The sequence below is a fragment of the Mastacembelus armatus genome, chromosome 19 (genome assembly GCF_900324485.2).
Source record: "Mastacembelus armatus chromosome 19, fMasArm1.2, whole genome shotgun sequence".
Taxonomy (NCBI): Eukaryota; Metazoa; Chordata; class Actinopteri; order Synbranchiformes; family Mastacembelidae; genus Mastacembelus; species Mastacembelus armatus.
The window spans coordinates 7517609-7532327 of record NC_046651.1 but is presented as its reverse complement, the minus strand read 5'-3'; the positions used below and the strand labels follow the sequence as shown (position 1 = coordinate 7532327).

The following is a 14719-nucleotide window of genomic DNA, read 5'->3' as shown; positions in this document are numbered from 1 at the left end:
AATGCAGACCAAAAACTATAGCAACAATCTCTGCTGTAAACATTGACAGTTTTAACTATTAGTCTTTTGGACATATTGATATTAAACTCTGTAGTCTGTTTACCTATTCCTACATGTCCATTATCAGGATTCTTTCAGTCTGACCCAGTATGCTAGTGAGAGTTTCTCTCGTCTGAGGTGTAGTGGTACCTCTGCAGCTTCTACCAACACAGCATTAACTAGTAAAGCTCTCATAGCTCCTATAGACAGTCTCAATGCTCTATTCTGAATCCTGTCTAGTTTTTGTAAAGTTGTTTTACATGCTTTCCCATAAGCTAAACATCCATAATCAACAACAAATCTTATTAGGATTTGATATTTATCTAATAATGACTGCTTTTCCGCTCCCCAAGATTGAATACTTTTTTTACATTTTATTTCTATCTGCTTTATATGTGTATTCCAAGTATTCTTTTCATCAAACCATAGTCCTAGATATTTGAATTCTTTCACTCTTTCTAAATGCTTTCCATATAAAAATAAATCTATATTCGGTAGTATTTTCTTTCGTGGAAATATAAAACATGTTTTTGTTACTGAAATTTTGAAACCCCATTCATATGACCAGCTTTCAACAATATGTAGAACTTTATGAAGAGTTTTAATTACATGATTGACATTTTTCCCGTTCTCATATTGTCCCATCAACTGCATATAATGTAGCGTTTACTGCATGTACATTCATATATGTCACTTATGTTAAACAGGACAGGGCTGATTACACTTCCTTGAGATATTCCATTTTAAATTTAATTGATATGGATGATCCTACTTTAACCCTAAATGCTTGTTGTGATAAGAAGTCCATTATCCAATTATACATCTTTCCTTCTACACCCAGTTTACATTTTAATTAATAATCCTTCCTTCCACGGTTATATGCTTTTTCAATATCTATGTATATTGCTGCCATTATTTCTTTCATATTGAGAGTCTTTTCTTTATTATTACTCATCTTCTATTAGCATCTATAGGATGCTACCCTTACAAAAACCACTCGACATGGACTTATTTCTTTATGTTCTAAATAGTATACCAGTCTTTTCACAATAATCTTTCCATTTATTTATCTAAATAGGAGGTTAAAGCTATAGGTCTATAGTTTCCTGTGTTAGCTGGAGCTTTTCCTGTTTTAACAAATGGTAGAATCACTGCACTTTTCCCTGTCTTGGGAAGTTTCCCTTCATTCTAAATAACTCTAGAATAATACGTAACATCTCATCTGGTAACTGTTTCGGCATTGCATAGTAAATCTGATCTTGTCCAGTAGCAGAGTAACTTCCATCTAAATCACCTTTTAATCCGGATCTAAACTTGACTCCATCCCTTCAGTCTTCCTGTTCACATTAGGGTTTTCTTTAATTAACTCCTATTTCCTTTGTCTATTTTCACAAAGGTCTTCACTATGTACACTTGCAAACATTTTTCCAAGCAAATTAGGCTTTTCTTCATTATTCATTGCCACATGGTCATCTTCAACTAAAACAGGAATTGTTGTATATGTTCTTTTACAACCCCATTAACATTGATGTTTCGTTCAATTATGACATAATGTTAGTATGCCGGGTCCTCCGCTTCTCCTCTAGTTCATTCTGGATTTTGAAAATCTTCTCTGCTAGGAGGTGATAGTATTCAGCCTGTTGAAAGAGCATAATAGCAAAAAAAAAAAAAAAAGTTTTAGCATGACCAAAGAAGAAAAGAAAGAAACAATAGTAATGAAAAAGACAAGTCATTAACAATAACATCAAATTTCTGGCTATTTTGCAAAGATAAACTGGACCCAAACAGCCTCTCACAGAGGAACCCAGGAGTTTTGGTTTGCCAAACCTTTGCATTTAATCTCATAATTCACCAGTGAGAATCATGTGCTCTAGGTCTGCACTCACTTCCTGCAACAGTATAAGAACTGTGACATTTTTTACTTTTGAAACCAACCCCATGACTTAGCAGCTGGCTGTAGCTCCAAAATGACAGATTCCCAAAAGTTCCCACCTCCTTTTTTGAGAAAACTTACCCTGCTGTTTGCTGACTCATACATGTCTCCCTCAACCTTTCTGGCATAGGCTACTAGGTTCTCCATTCGAGGGTCCTTAAGAGCAGCGGGGTCTGGTGTTGGAAAAATAGCCTGAACACTGTGGATGGGTGAAAAAACAGGGAAGGAAAGCAAAAGCAGAAGAAAGGTTAGAAAAAAAAACAAAAAAAACTATTAACTCCTCTCTTGTTTAGGCAATATGTACCCTAATCATAGTCCTTTTAACAGAGTTTCTGTGTGGGTGTGAGAGGATTTAGCCAGGGTGTGTTCAGCGTGTCTTTGGGTGCATAGTCAAAGCCCTACTGTTTCTTGTGGTTAACATTCCCACAGAGTAGGAATAAATCTCTTGTTCACATACAACCCTGTCTCGATACCTGTGATGCTTGCAGTGCTTGTGAAGTCGACTTAAGTCGACTTTTAACAGAGGTGTAAAAGCTAGTTTTAGCCAGAAAAAACATTATTCTTCCTCTTAATTACTTACAGTTTATGTACCAAGTGGTTTCGTAAATCCTGCGTGATGTCCTCGTGCCAGTTTTTCCTCATACCCGTGGCAGACGGAGGGGCTGCTGTGGGGAGGGAGCCGACCCCACTGCCATCGCTCATCATACTGAAGAGACATGGAAGGCATCATTGTTAGCCAACTTTAAAAATAAAAAAAAACATACATGTGTGCCCTGGGCTGATGTAGAACTAAGTACAGCCCTGAAAATCTAAAGCTCTTAGCTGTGACAGGTGCTTTGTATCAAGCCATTTGCCAAACAGAATGGTAGGTAGACTCACCCTTGGCTGTTCACATTCAGATGCATCATAGCATCCTGCAGCAGATCGACTTGTTGGTTCGTTAACATTATCGACGGGAGCTAACAGGGAAGAAGATCCGAGTTATGATCGGGCAAAACAAGCGACTGTGTGAGATGTTAAAAGCCTTAAAACTCAAATTACACAACGGGGGCAGCTGTAGCTGACTGTCACTTTGGCACATCTGTAAAACGCCAAGAAACTTTACCATAAGTTGGCCTGGCATTCGGCTTATTATCACCCGGACTAAAGTGGCCATTAGACCCGGGAGCGACAGTAAGGGACCCAGTTAGCTACAGAGCTACCTCCGGCTAAAATGGCTGTTAGCATCCGAGCTAGCTGCTCTCCACGTCCGACACAGACTCGCCAATACCACGCTAACGTTAGCAAGCTACGACAAAAACAGAAGAGTAATCCCGCATCTTCTTCCTCTTTTAAGTCAACACAAGACGCCGAAAAACAACAAACTAACCGAATAACACCGTAAAAAATGATATAATCAAACAATACTTACTGTTTCTAAAGCGGTGGAGAAAACAGAGTTGCAATCGCTGCGCTTCCTCTTCTTGTTGTTATTGTTGTTTTTCTTTTTCTTCTTTACATTTATTGGCGGATTACAAACCAACAAGAAGGTGCATACCGCCCCCTACTGTAGCGGAGTGTACAGGGTCATGGCTTTGAACTGATTTATTCCCATAGTAAAAAAGACTAACAAAATAAATAAAGAGGCCTCCCCTAGGTCTCTATATGTGGTTTCCTGATCCTGTCTCCATAATATATATATTCGAATTGCCCTTGTTTCTTGACTTCATTGTGATTTTAAGCCTCCTGTGCTATTCCTTTTAGAGTTTCTCTCTCTGTACTGTATCTGTGGCATTGTATAATAACATGTTCAACATCTTCAAGTGCACCACACCACCAGCAAAGATCCATCTGGCTTTTTCCCACTAAATACACAATTGGTCTTACACCTGCATGTCTAATACTTAACTGTGTGAATATCACCTCCTCTCTCCTCCTAACTCCTGTTCCTCTGATCTGTCTTGTATTAACCGATTTCTGTGTTCTATGGTAATGTCTCCCTTTTGTATCTAAGTCCCACTCTCTCTGCCATGCAAGGTTGATTTCTGTTCTAATTAATGATTTTGCTTCTCCCCTACCATAGGCAACTTCAATGATTCATCATTATGGAGTTTTAGAGCTTTTTTTGCCAACTTATCTGCTTGTTTGTTTCTTTTAACATCCATATGTGCAGGGATCCAACAAAACGGAATGTCTAAGCCCAACCTCTGCAACCATAATAGCATGATGTGTATTTCTGTCATGAGGTCTTCTCTAACAGTCTGTGTTGATGTTAAACCCCTAAGTGCTGCTGCTGAATCTGAGCAAATAACAGTTTTTAGTGGCTGAACTTGTTCTACCCAATGCAGACCAAAAACTATAGCAACAATCTCTGCTGTAAACATTGACAGTTTTAACTATTAGTCTTTTGGACATATAAGCTCACATTTTCAGTGGTGACTTTACTGCTTTTCTACATTCAGTAAAATATAGATTAAAAAAGTATGTGTCCAAGAAAAAATTTTAAAATTTGACCGACTTCTATAAAGCTCATTTTGTTTTTATTTTTTTATTTAAAGTAAATAGTCACATTTCTTATGAAAACAAATTATTAACTTATATTTATGTAAAGAGCTATAAAGCGATACAACAGTCGTATTAATGTCTCATCTTATGTTTTGGAGCGCTGTGGTTTGGAGACGCTAGGTGGCGCTAATAGAAATCCTAGGGCAAAGTTTTCAGGTCAAAGGTGAAAGTTGCCTCGAATCAGCAGCGCTTACCATACGTTATTCCACAATGGCTAAACATCATCCGGATTTGATCTTCTGCAGAAAACAAGCCGGTGTTGGTATGTTCGAACCCATTTAACTCGACTCATTACTCCGCATGTTGTTTTTGTCGCTCCTGGGTGTCTTTTATTTTTGTTTTGTACGTGAGAACGTTAGCAGCCATGCTAACATGCTAACATGAGTGGTGTTAGCCATTGTTACCCACCTACTGGCTAAAGTCTCAAGGATGACCAGTGTTGTAGTTTCACAGATTATTACTCTAATATATTTAATAATACATTGTACTAAAACAGGAGAGAGAAGAAAACGCTAACCCTTGACGTTTGTTTTCTTCCTCAGCTATCGGGAGACTCTGCGAGAAATGTAAGTAACTGAAGCGACTGCAATATAATATAACTGTTATTCTATAGACCAACTTATCAATACAATGATTAAAATATTTAAATTAATTAGTAATGAAAATGTTGTTGGTTGCCTGACGTTGGAACCAGGGCCGGTTGTAGGATCAGGCTTTTAGGGGTTCTCAGGTTCTCAGGGACAATGTGCATGTGTTCTATGGAAGAACAGATTTCCAGTTATTGAGGGTTTGCCCAGTGGCTGGATTCACTCTCCATCCACATTCCGTCATAAAAACTCCCTGCAGCTTAGCAGTGGTTTGTTAATTTATTATGTGGAGCAAAGTTCCCCTTATGTCTGTTGTAAACATACAACTGAGTTCCACCATGAAATCCACTGCTACTTTCCTCCTCTCCTGCATTGCTTTTATGAGCGTGACTGATTACAAAACAAGTTCACCAAATTAACGTTTGTGAAATCTGACATTGGGCCTAATGATGAATTATTAGAATTTTTAGGTGTTCTTGATACAAAAAAGTACAAAACACCAAAAAAGTATGTTTGTTTGACATTAATGGAAAGGTAAACATTTTAGTAGAAGCCATTTTTATAACCTTTCCAGCTCTTTCATTCAGCTGCTGTAGAATTTCCAACAATGTGGTACATTGTTGGAAAAACTTTTTTACAGTACATTTTCCAACATTTTTTGCATTGTACTACCATCTCAATCAGTTGTCTCACCCATCACTTACCTGCTTTTCAGGTGATGGCAAGTGTGTCATCTGTGATTCTTATGTGAGACCATGCACACTGGTGCGCATCTGTGATGAGTGTAACTACGGTTCCTATCAGGGACGCTGTGTGATCTGTGGAGGGCCTGGAGTATCTGATGCCTACTACTGTAAAGAGTGTACAATCCAAGAGAAAGATGTAAGTAAGCTTATCTGTGCTTTACTGGTTTTTTCTCCCACATTAAAGAGACTGAATAGAAAAGAGATATTAGTGAAAGATTGGAGTAGGACATATCTGTGAGATTTTCACTATTTTGTATTAGTTACTGTAATCTAGTGAGCCATAAGGTAAAAAAAAACTTAGGGGAACTCTTAACTGAATCCTAAATCCAAAGCATGTACCTTATTTTCTTATAAGACAATTGTTTTTAATTACTCATCTTACTCCTTTTTGTGTTGTTTACAGCGAGATGGATGTCCGAAGATTGTAAACCTGGGCAGCTCTAAAACAGATTTGTTTTATGAAAGGAAGAAGTATGGCTTCAAGAAGAGGTGAAGTCACTTCGCTTGAGTCCTGGTTTTAGTTTTTCAGCTTTTTCTTTAAAACCTCAAGAAACATTTTTGACTTGTCAATAAAACTTTTATATTTCCGTCTTTACTCCTGTGTGGCTGCTTTTATTTGATCAAAGATATTCAAAGCTTGACTAATTAGATGTCTCCATAAACAAACACTCCTTAATATTGATCTTGTATTAAAACAATCTATTTCAGGGTCAGTGTATGCGCTAGATCTTATGAATACAGATATTACCTCACATATTTAATGTGACTTTCTGCCAGTTTAAGATGACGGGCGGTATCACACGTTTTGTTTTGTTCCTTCATGTCAATTTACTCCACCAGATGGCAGTATTTCTAACATTTTACTATCTTTTGCTCACTCCAACAGTACTTCAATGTAAGCTGCTCAATGCTGTTTTCGTAGCCAACAAAATAAATAATACAATGATGTAAGATGATGTTGGAGCACTGTCAAGTAAATCTTTAGTTCAAAGAGTAGATATAGACAACTTTTTTGCATATAAACAGTTGGATGGTGGGTGATTTACTTTCAAACCTCTTCGGTCCAAAAGGACAGGAGCTTTAATTTGTGTTGGATTAAGGTTGGTCAGATGAACTGCTCATTCTGCTAGATTCTGAAGAAACATCTCTGTAAAGACTTTCTCAAAAAAGGCTTTATTTATACATATATACAAGACAAAGGTTAGCCACACTCAAAGACTTTTCTTTTGAAAGGAAATACAAAGATGCAAACAGGAAGGTTAAAAAAAGCCCCACACCTTTAACAAACTGACCTGTTCCAGATAGAAAGTCGATGTGTCCTGTATTACAGCGGAAAGGATCAAAACATTATTAAACAATGTCAGGAAGCTCACTATCATTCATGGCAGAATTATTCTAAAAACTGAATCTAAAATCACACTATAGATGTAGATAAGAGGCCATTTCCACAAAAATCAGTGTAGATCACTGTCAATGAGTTAGTTATTTTCCAAAGGAAAGACTTACCTTGCCAGTTAGTTTGAAAAAAATGTATATAAAAATACAAGTTGTAATGATAAAAAAATAACCTATACTAGTTTAGAGTGGATTTGTGAGGAACATTTTCTCCCTGAATGACACTCTTCAAGAAAGAGACCATAACATTACATTTACCTCGGGGAAAAATCACAACTGTCTCTGGATGAAAGCACAGATGCAAAGAACAACTTTCCTTTTTCATCAGAACTGGACAGTAAAATAATCCAGAATTAAGTTACAACTTTAATTTCTAGACAATATTAAAACAGTATAACCCCCTGTAAACTGGCAGACTGCACACTGCAGTGAAATGGCTTTAGACATAGAAGACACTTAAAGATTTAGAGGTTCCTTTTCTTATGAAAAAGATGCCCCAAAACAGTCTCTGTTCATTGAGACTTCTTGGTTTGTTGAAACATAAAAAGGCTCATGCATCTCAGAGAGAACTGTTAAAAGTTCACACAGACCAATAATAAATTGATAAATGTGTCTACCTACACATTCTAAATCCAATCAAAAGCACATTACACTTCAGTCAAAGATTTCCCTTGTTTTGTTTTGGCCATTTGTCTCAAGTGAGTTAATTGCAGATTTACTCTTGAGTACATGCTTGATTGCTTTAATAAGGGCCCTGTGTCTGTGTTGTTATACTGATCTAATGAGTCGAACCGATTGCCACCAGCTGTGTTTAATACAGCACTAATCGAAGAGTGCCATTAGCGTGTAACAGCATGGCCTTAAAACAAACAGCTCATTAACAAGAGATTTAGGGAATTTACAGCTTAATTGCTGAATTTGTAATCAAAACTAAACAGAGCATGTTCACAAACCTGACTAATGACAAATCTGAGATCTCATGTCCTATGATGCTGAAGAGATGTGGGAAATAACAATTTTTAAAAAAAATTGGTCTAAAAAAATATATTTTATGGAGTGACTATTTGCAGTACATGCATCAGTGGATTCCACGCACAGCACATTACTGACAGACTTCAACCTGCACAAAACCAAGCAGGTGTTCTACTCGCTGACAGACACGGCACGAGACAGCAAGACGTACACTGAGAGCAGAGCCGCTCTGCAGCTATAATCAGTTCCATGTCCTCCAAAAGCAGTGAACATGGCTTTTTTAAAAACCACATCACTGTAATCCCCTGAAGAAGCCTAAGGTATTGGAAATGTCACAGTCATTTAAGCAAAGAAAAGCCGAACTCTTCACATACCCCACCACAATAGTATAAATTTGGACAGGTGGATTGTAGAATTCCTTAAAACCTGGAAGGAACTGGAAGAAACCTGTAAATCTGCTTATTTCTATAATAATGACTATGAATCTAGTCTAAATTGCAACCTAATGTAAAAAATAAAAAACCCAGTTTCTCTAAAATAAACACCATAAATGCTCTCTCTCTGGCAAAGGCATATACAGGACATGACAGAAGTACACTTTATTCAATAAGTGTACTGAAGAAGCACTTGAGTTCTGATTACGTGGTTGGTAAATCCAAGTAATTAAAAAAGATAAAAAGCACATGTCTGTGCTATTGAATCTCCATGGCAACAACAGCCTCACCCTCACACATGCTCTCCTTCTCATCTTCATCTTCTTCATCTGATCAAGTGTGTGCTTGCGTCATGAAGCTTTTTCATTCATTTATTTATTCATTGGAAAATAAATGAACCAATCAACTGTTGTCTATTGGTCTTCTGGCACCACACTTGAAAGAGAAGAGAACAGGGATGAATGACAAACATTATGCAGCAGGAGGATGACCTGATTGTTCCTGAAGGGATTGACAAATCTGTAAATCTAAAGGTCGGCTGTGTCTGATTTTATGAAAAGTGTCTTTATTGTAAGTTATATGTACATTGGTCCATATAACTGCAGCTCTCTTTGCCCCCTATGTCTCATTTTTAATGCTACGTTTCAGAGAAGAAGCAGGAGAAGCAGGCATGGTGCTATTTTACTGGACCCACATACAACCTGCACTTCATTGTATATTTGCTGTGTATTTGCTTCATTTGTTTGTTTGGTGCCTTACAATGGTCCGAATTTGGCTTCATAGCAGCCCACGACGTTCTTGTAGCGGCCGCACTCCTTGCGTAGCTCCGCGACCTCCGACCGCAGCGCTGTGTTCTCGCGCTCCAGGAAAGCTGCTCGGACGGTGATCTGGTTCTCCTTTAACCTACGGGCGTCACGCGAGCGCTTGGCCGCCAGGTTGTTCTTCGTCCTCCTCTGCCAGTACTTCTCATCCTGGAAGGTGGAGGAGAAGAGAGGAAGGATGAGGTTGAACTGATTCAAAGCAAAACAACTCCTAAACCTGCCTGCTTTATCAGCTTGGTAACTAAAATAATCTGGTTACTCTACATTTTTGTTTGTTATCGATCAACACTTGTGCCCACATCTGACCTCAGCCAAGTTGGTAATATAGCTGACAGCCAAGCTCTTTTGTGCAGGTAAACAAAAAGTGCCCCTGGAGGCAGGGAAGGCAGAGGAACAGCAGTTTGAAAATTAGCAATTTGCTGAGTCATTGTGACTTGGCCACTTTCCTCTCTCTCCCTTTTCCCTGACTTCACTTCTAAAGCTTATTTTCCTCTGCTATTTTGTTAGGCAAATATTTTCAAATGTGAGACTGACTATCATTAAACACTCAAATGCACAACCCTAAATGTTGAAGCCCTCCTTCAGTTTTCCTGTATATTATGGCAGTTTCCATAAAACAGACTTAGCACATTCACAGTGAAACTACTGTCCACCTGTTCTCACCTTCTGCTCTTCTGGCACAAACACCTTCTTGGCCTTCTTAATCATAGGCTGCGGCTTCAGCTCCTCTTCAGTGAACCTGTGTTTGCGCGGGTCAAACAGCTCGCCCCCAGGTACACTTGACAGGACCAGGTCTGTGGGGTCTGGCTCGTAGTTGACGTTCACTTCAATATCATCAGGGTTGATGGGCTCAGAGGTCACACTGTCCTTTTCAGTGGTCACCTCTGGACAGACAGGAGAGGAACATGAGAACTGAAATGTTAGACAGCTGAAGGTCAGTGCCACAGCCAGCATCAATAAATGAACCAGCCTCTATACGTCTATGTTATCAGTAAATTAAAAGGTAATATGGATACATTTCTTGGAGCTTATTTTGGATGGATGACTGCCGATGATCCTGTAGCAAATGCTACTATCTTTGCTGTGCAGTGGCTCCAGCATCTCTTTTTGCTACTTCTTTGCTACACGAACAACATCCATGGTGGGTACATTATTATTCAACAGCAGACTGTAGTGTCACTGAGCCGTCCCCCTCCGCTCACCTGTAGTTACATCACAGGTGATATCAGACTCGCTCTTGGTGATGATCACCACTTCCTCCTCACATCTGTCCAGCTCCTGAATAGGCAGCAGGCCCACTGAAGACACGCTTGATGTCTCGGTGTCCTCTGACTCCGAAGAGGAGACAGCCTCAAGTTTCTCCGTCTGCATGGCGTCTCCCTCTAGGCTGCTCTTTAGAGATACCTCGTCTGGTGAGGAGATGCCATTCTCCATAAGGAACTCCTCCAGGTCCATGTACTCCAGGTGGAAGTTCTTCCCATCGTATGGAATGGTCTTCTCCCAAATAGCAGGGGTCAGGGCGGCTGAAGGCCCCATATCACTACCTCCTCCGCCCAGGTCAGCATCATCTCCCAGACACAGCTTCTCCTTGTCAGTGTCTGAAACAAAGATACAAGTTTTCACAAATGTGTGTTTGTGTATTTGCAACAACATATAAGCAGAAAGTACTTTTACGTCAATACTGATCGACATGACAGGATAGAAACTCAAATCAAGCACAATGAAGTGTTTTAAAAGAGGGAAGACATGGATGTTTTTCTTCTCTAAGACACCAGATATGCCCCAAAGGCCCCAAAGTTTTTATTGCACCTTCCACAATAAAAGGAAGCAGCTGTTTGTTTCCACAGCTGCACTGCACCGTCATTTAAAGCATCTAGCAACTAATTTGTGCTTGCTGAGGTTTATGAGTCTGTCTCCAGATAAATGTCACATTGTTGTTCAATAAAAGAAACTATTTATTTTTAAAGCTCAAAACACTATGACTGCACCTGTGACAGCTCCTGTACTGACCTATTGAACAAATATTATTATTTACCAACAAAATACACAGCGAGTCGTTTCTGTCAATAACAGCATTTTAAATCGGGGGCGTGTCTAGAAACATCTCGATCACGGACCCCAGAGAGGACAGGCCTGTGTGCATAGTCGGTGTGTGCAGCTACACAACAAGTGTGTCGATGCACACCGGTAACACGACACCGCACACCGCACACTTACCGTCGTCGCCGTCCAGTATGTTCGGCGGAGGCATCTCCATTATTTTCTTCAGGACCACCGGCAGTGAGCTCGGGGTCCCTGACGCGGTTTCTAGTGTGATGAGAATAGGCTCTCCCGACATTTCGCCCCTTGTTGTTGTGAACAACCCAGAAAGCGTTTATTCGATACGCCCCCTGTCCAGTCAGCCTCACCGCTACAGCAGGCTGCGGAGAATCGTCTTTAATCGAAACCCAAGCTAATGTGCAGCTACGCCCGTCAGTGCCTCCTCCACAGCTCGCTACGTTGTCCAGCTCCTGTGCAAAATCAGTCAGTACTGTGGAGGTCCGGGTGCTAACGACAAATGTCCGCCCTGCCGTGAATCTATAGGCGGCCCGTACCTATCTCCTCATTAATATTAATGAGCCTCTTGGAATAGAGCTGCCAATAGGGGCCAATAGCTGTTATCGCGAGACAACAAATGGAACTCTCATTGGTTGACCGAACTTTATGTTCTTATTATATTAAGAGAAACGTGTGCCACATGATAGGGTTGACCACACTATCTAACCTAGATCCACTTTGTCCCTGCAGAGACCAGCCTCTGGCTTTAAGTTTGATTTCTTAACTAGGTTCCCAAACAGCGATAGGCAGTAAAGTGAATGTGCCTCTGCAGCGCCACCACATAATAACCTGTTTTTAATAAAAGGCATATAATTTACACATAGACTATCTTATGCTGCTGTGGCAACGTTGCACGTTCTCACATGCAGAAACATGTGCAGCTGCAGCTCTTACATATGGGCAGGGACCGCCTAAAGGAGCGGTGCTACGCCCACGTAAAGGCGGCGCACATCCATGCACACTGTACACTAGGCGCACTGCTGCAGCCATGCTGACATCCCAGTGGCAAAGATGGACATGTTGACACCCAGTGGTGGAAGAAGTATTGAGATCCTTTTGTTATGTAATTATACCACAGTAGTCTTTACAAGTAGGTAAAATGTACAAAAGTATTAGCAACCAAATATACTTGAAGTACTAGTAAGTAAAAGTACCCAATGGTTCTAATTTGAGCTACTTTACATACTGCTGGGTAGCCTATGAATTTCCTACTAAGGATCAATAACCATTTGTGATTATTGTTTATTTTGTTTTATTCATCTGATCCAAAAAAAGTAACTAGTCACTAAAGTTATAAAAAATAAATGTAGTGGAGTAAAGTTAGGATATTTTGCTCTAAAATGTAGTGAAGTCAAAATAGCAGAAAATGAAAAAACTCCAAGTACTTGCGCAGATGTTTTTAATTACTTTCCTCCGCTGTTGACATGTGAGTCTTCATGCCACATGAACAACATGAGCCTAAGGCAAGTACAACCTGTGTTCTTACGTTAGATTAATGGGTTTAAAGTAAACAGACATTACTGCTTTAAATTACAACATATCAGAATATGTGCTTAGGCTATTTTTATAGATATTTTAGAGGCAAGATGAAAGAAAAAGATGACTGATGTGTCATTAAATATACTGAGTAGTGTCAGATTAAGGCCCTGTGGGGCCTTTTAAAGCACACAAAACAACAGACCAACAGGTGGTTATGAAATCCTGTGAAAGGGGGGCCAGCAGCAGCAACAGCACAACTCTCAATGTAATGAGATTTTTGACCCAAATCTGATTTGTCTAAACATGGTGCAAACAGAGCCATCTAGCTCACCACACACACACACACACACACACACACACACACACACACACACACACACACACACACACACACACACACACACACACACACACACACACACACACACACACACACTTCTATCCTTATTGGGACACTCATAGACCTAATGCATTCTCTACACCCTAACCCTACCCATCAAAACTAAATGCCTAACCCCAACCCTTATCCTAATTTAAACTCAGGTGGATTGACATTTTAAAAGTGTGTTGTACAGTATGATGGTCACCAAACAGTATAACATCTGTGACAGCATCTCCCAGCCCAAACTGTGCAACTTCTGCACTGTTCCTGCTATCTGTAGTCCAACAAGTCCACATGAAGACCTTTAAAGCATGCTGCTCTAACCTTTGCACTATCTTTTCACTAAAGCCTGCCACAGAGCTCTGCACTGCAGCAGGTCGTACAAACTCCCGTCCCGCTCAGCTGGCAGGGATTACGGGACAAGCGCGCAGTTGTCTGCACACATTTCAGACACGATTCAAAAAGTCTTCATCACACTTAAGCGACCTTCTTCAGAGACAGACCAGCTCTCATGTCACAGTTGCATGCTCCACTGTTTGATGTGACGGCGCCTTACCGTTGTCGTCAAAGTTGGGGAGAGTAAATGGAAGCTCAAGAAGAGCTTTGAAAATCTCTGGGACGTCTGTAGTCATGTTTTTTTTTTCCCCTCTTGAAATCAAACCTAGGCCCACAAATGTTTCAGAGCTGCCAGTCGGTGGTTCACACTAGCCTGACAGGTCCAGTGAAGTGTCGGGAGGATTAACAAACTGACAGGGACATACTTAAAGTCCTCACAACTAGTTACTTAACGCAGCCCGCCCTCTCCGCTCCCCTTCAGCCAATCAGCAGCGTTCGCTGCCTCTCGCCCAATCGACGGAAAGAGAGCCGATTGGTCAGAGTTTGTGTGCATCACGGCGGTGAAATCCAATCCCGAGCCGAGCCTAGATTATATAAAGTAAGAGAAAATTAATATAAGTGAAGGCTCTAAATGTATCAGAGCATTGGGATATATAATGAAGTGAATGATAAAAACCTGGAATACAAATGATACGTTTTCAGCAGTTTACAAATATTTTGATAGAGTGATACTCCAGGAGGAGGTCAAACCAAATACAGAGGCCGCAAGATGCTAACTTTAACACAACACACCTTTTAACTGCAATTTGAAGTAGGATCCATCCATCCATCATCTATACCTGATTATTCCTATTTAGGGTCACATGGATCTGCTGGAGCCTATCCCAGCTCTCTTTGGGTGAATGGCAGGGGTACACCCTGGACAGGTCACCAGTCCATCACAGGGTAGTCATT

General features: G+C 40.2%; 3 protein-coding genes across 4 annotated transcripts; 1 reads left to right on the top strand and 2 right to left on the bottom strand.

Moving 5' to 3' along the window:
* Positions 1-621: 621 nt before the first annotated feature.
* LOC113135590 (histone acetyltransferase p300-like) lies at positions 622-3475 on the bottom strand. Its single transcript, XM_026315733.1, has 5 exons — positions 3384-3475; positions 2852-2931; positions 2553-2678; positions 2054-2171; positions 622-1676 (listed from the first exon to the last, which is right to left on the bottom strand). The coding sequence occupies exons 2-5, from the start codon at positions 2917-2919 to the stop codon at positions 1581-1583; spliced, it is 408 nt and encodes a 135-aa protein (XP_026171518.1). The 5' UTR covers positions 2920-2931; positions 3384-3475; the 3' UTR covers positions 622-1580.
* A 1195-nt stretch (positions 3476-4670) lies between these two features.
* On the top strand, positions 4671-6444 carry phf5a (PHD finger protein 5A). The gene is made up of 4 exons (XM_026315786.1): positions 4671-4778; positions 5059-5082; positions 5819-5985; positions 6253-6444. Exons 1-4 carry the CDS (start codon positions 4727-4729, stop codon positions 6340-6342), a joined length of 333 nt encoding a protein of 110 aa, XP_026171571.1. The 5' UTR covers positions 4671-4726; the 3' UTR covers positions 6343-6444.
* Positions 6445-8506: 2062 nt separating this feature from the next.
* Positions 8507-14203, bottom strand: tefa (TEF transcription factor, PAR bZIP family member a). 2 transcript variants are annotated; one of them, XM_026316096.1, is made up of 5 exons: positions 13986-14203; positions 10674-11069; positions 10135-10355; positions 9410-9621; positions 8507-9085 (listed from the first exon to the last, which is right to left on the bottom strand). In XM_026316096.1, the coding sequence occupies exons 1-5, from the start codon at positions 14059-14061 to the stop codon at positions 9064-9066; spliced, it is 927 nt and encodes a 308-aa protein (XP_026171881.1). In that variant the 5' UTR covers positions 14062-14203; the 3' UTR covers positions 8507-9063. The 2 variants fall into 2 exon arrangements, with proteins under 2 accessions (XP_026171881.1, XP_026171880.1); XM_026316095.1 differs by lacking the exon at positions 13986-14203 and adding an exon at positions 11689-12188.
* Between the last annotated feature and the right edge of the window lie 516 nt (positions 14204-14719).

Coding starts and splice junctions, on each gene's coding strand:
- LOC113135590 (XM_026315733.1), bottom strand. CDS start 2,919: ATGTTAACGAACCAACAAGTCGATCTGCTGCAGGATGCTATGATGCAT. Junction 2,172..2,552: donor AACCACTTGGTACATAAACT/GTAAGTAATTAA, acceptor ACCCATCCACAG/TGTTCAGGCTATTTTTCCAA. Junction 1,677..2,053: donor ATGAGTCAGCAAACAGCAGG/GTAAGTTTTCTC, acceptor CTCTTTCAACAG/GCTGAATACTATCACCTCCT.
- phf5a (XM_026315786.1), top strand. CDS start 4,727: ATGGCTAAACATCATCCGGATTTGATCTTCTGCAGAAAACAAGCCGGT. Junction 5,083..5,818: donor CGGGAGACTCTGCGAGAAAT/GTAAGTAACTGA, acceptor CCTGCTTTTCAG/GTGATGGCAAGTGTGTCATC. Junction 5,986..6,252: donor GTACAATCCAAGAGAAAGAT/GTAAGTAAGCTT, acceptor TGTTGTTTACAG/CGAGATGGATGTCCGAAGAT.
- tefa (XM_026316095.1), bottom strand. CDS start 11,809: ATGTCGGGAGAGCCTATTCTCATCACACTAGAAACCGCGTCAGGGACC. Junction 9,622..10,134: donor TTGTGCCAGAAGAGCAGAAG/GTGAGAACAGGT, acceptor TCCACCTTCCAG/GATGAGAAGTACTGGCAGAG. Junction 9,086..9,409: donor GAAGCCAAATTCGGACCATT/GTAAGGCACCAA, acceptor TTCTCTTTCAAG/TGTGGTGCCAGAAGACCAAT.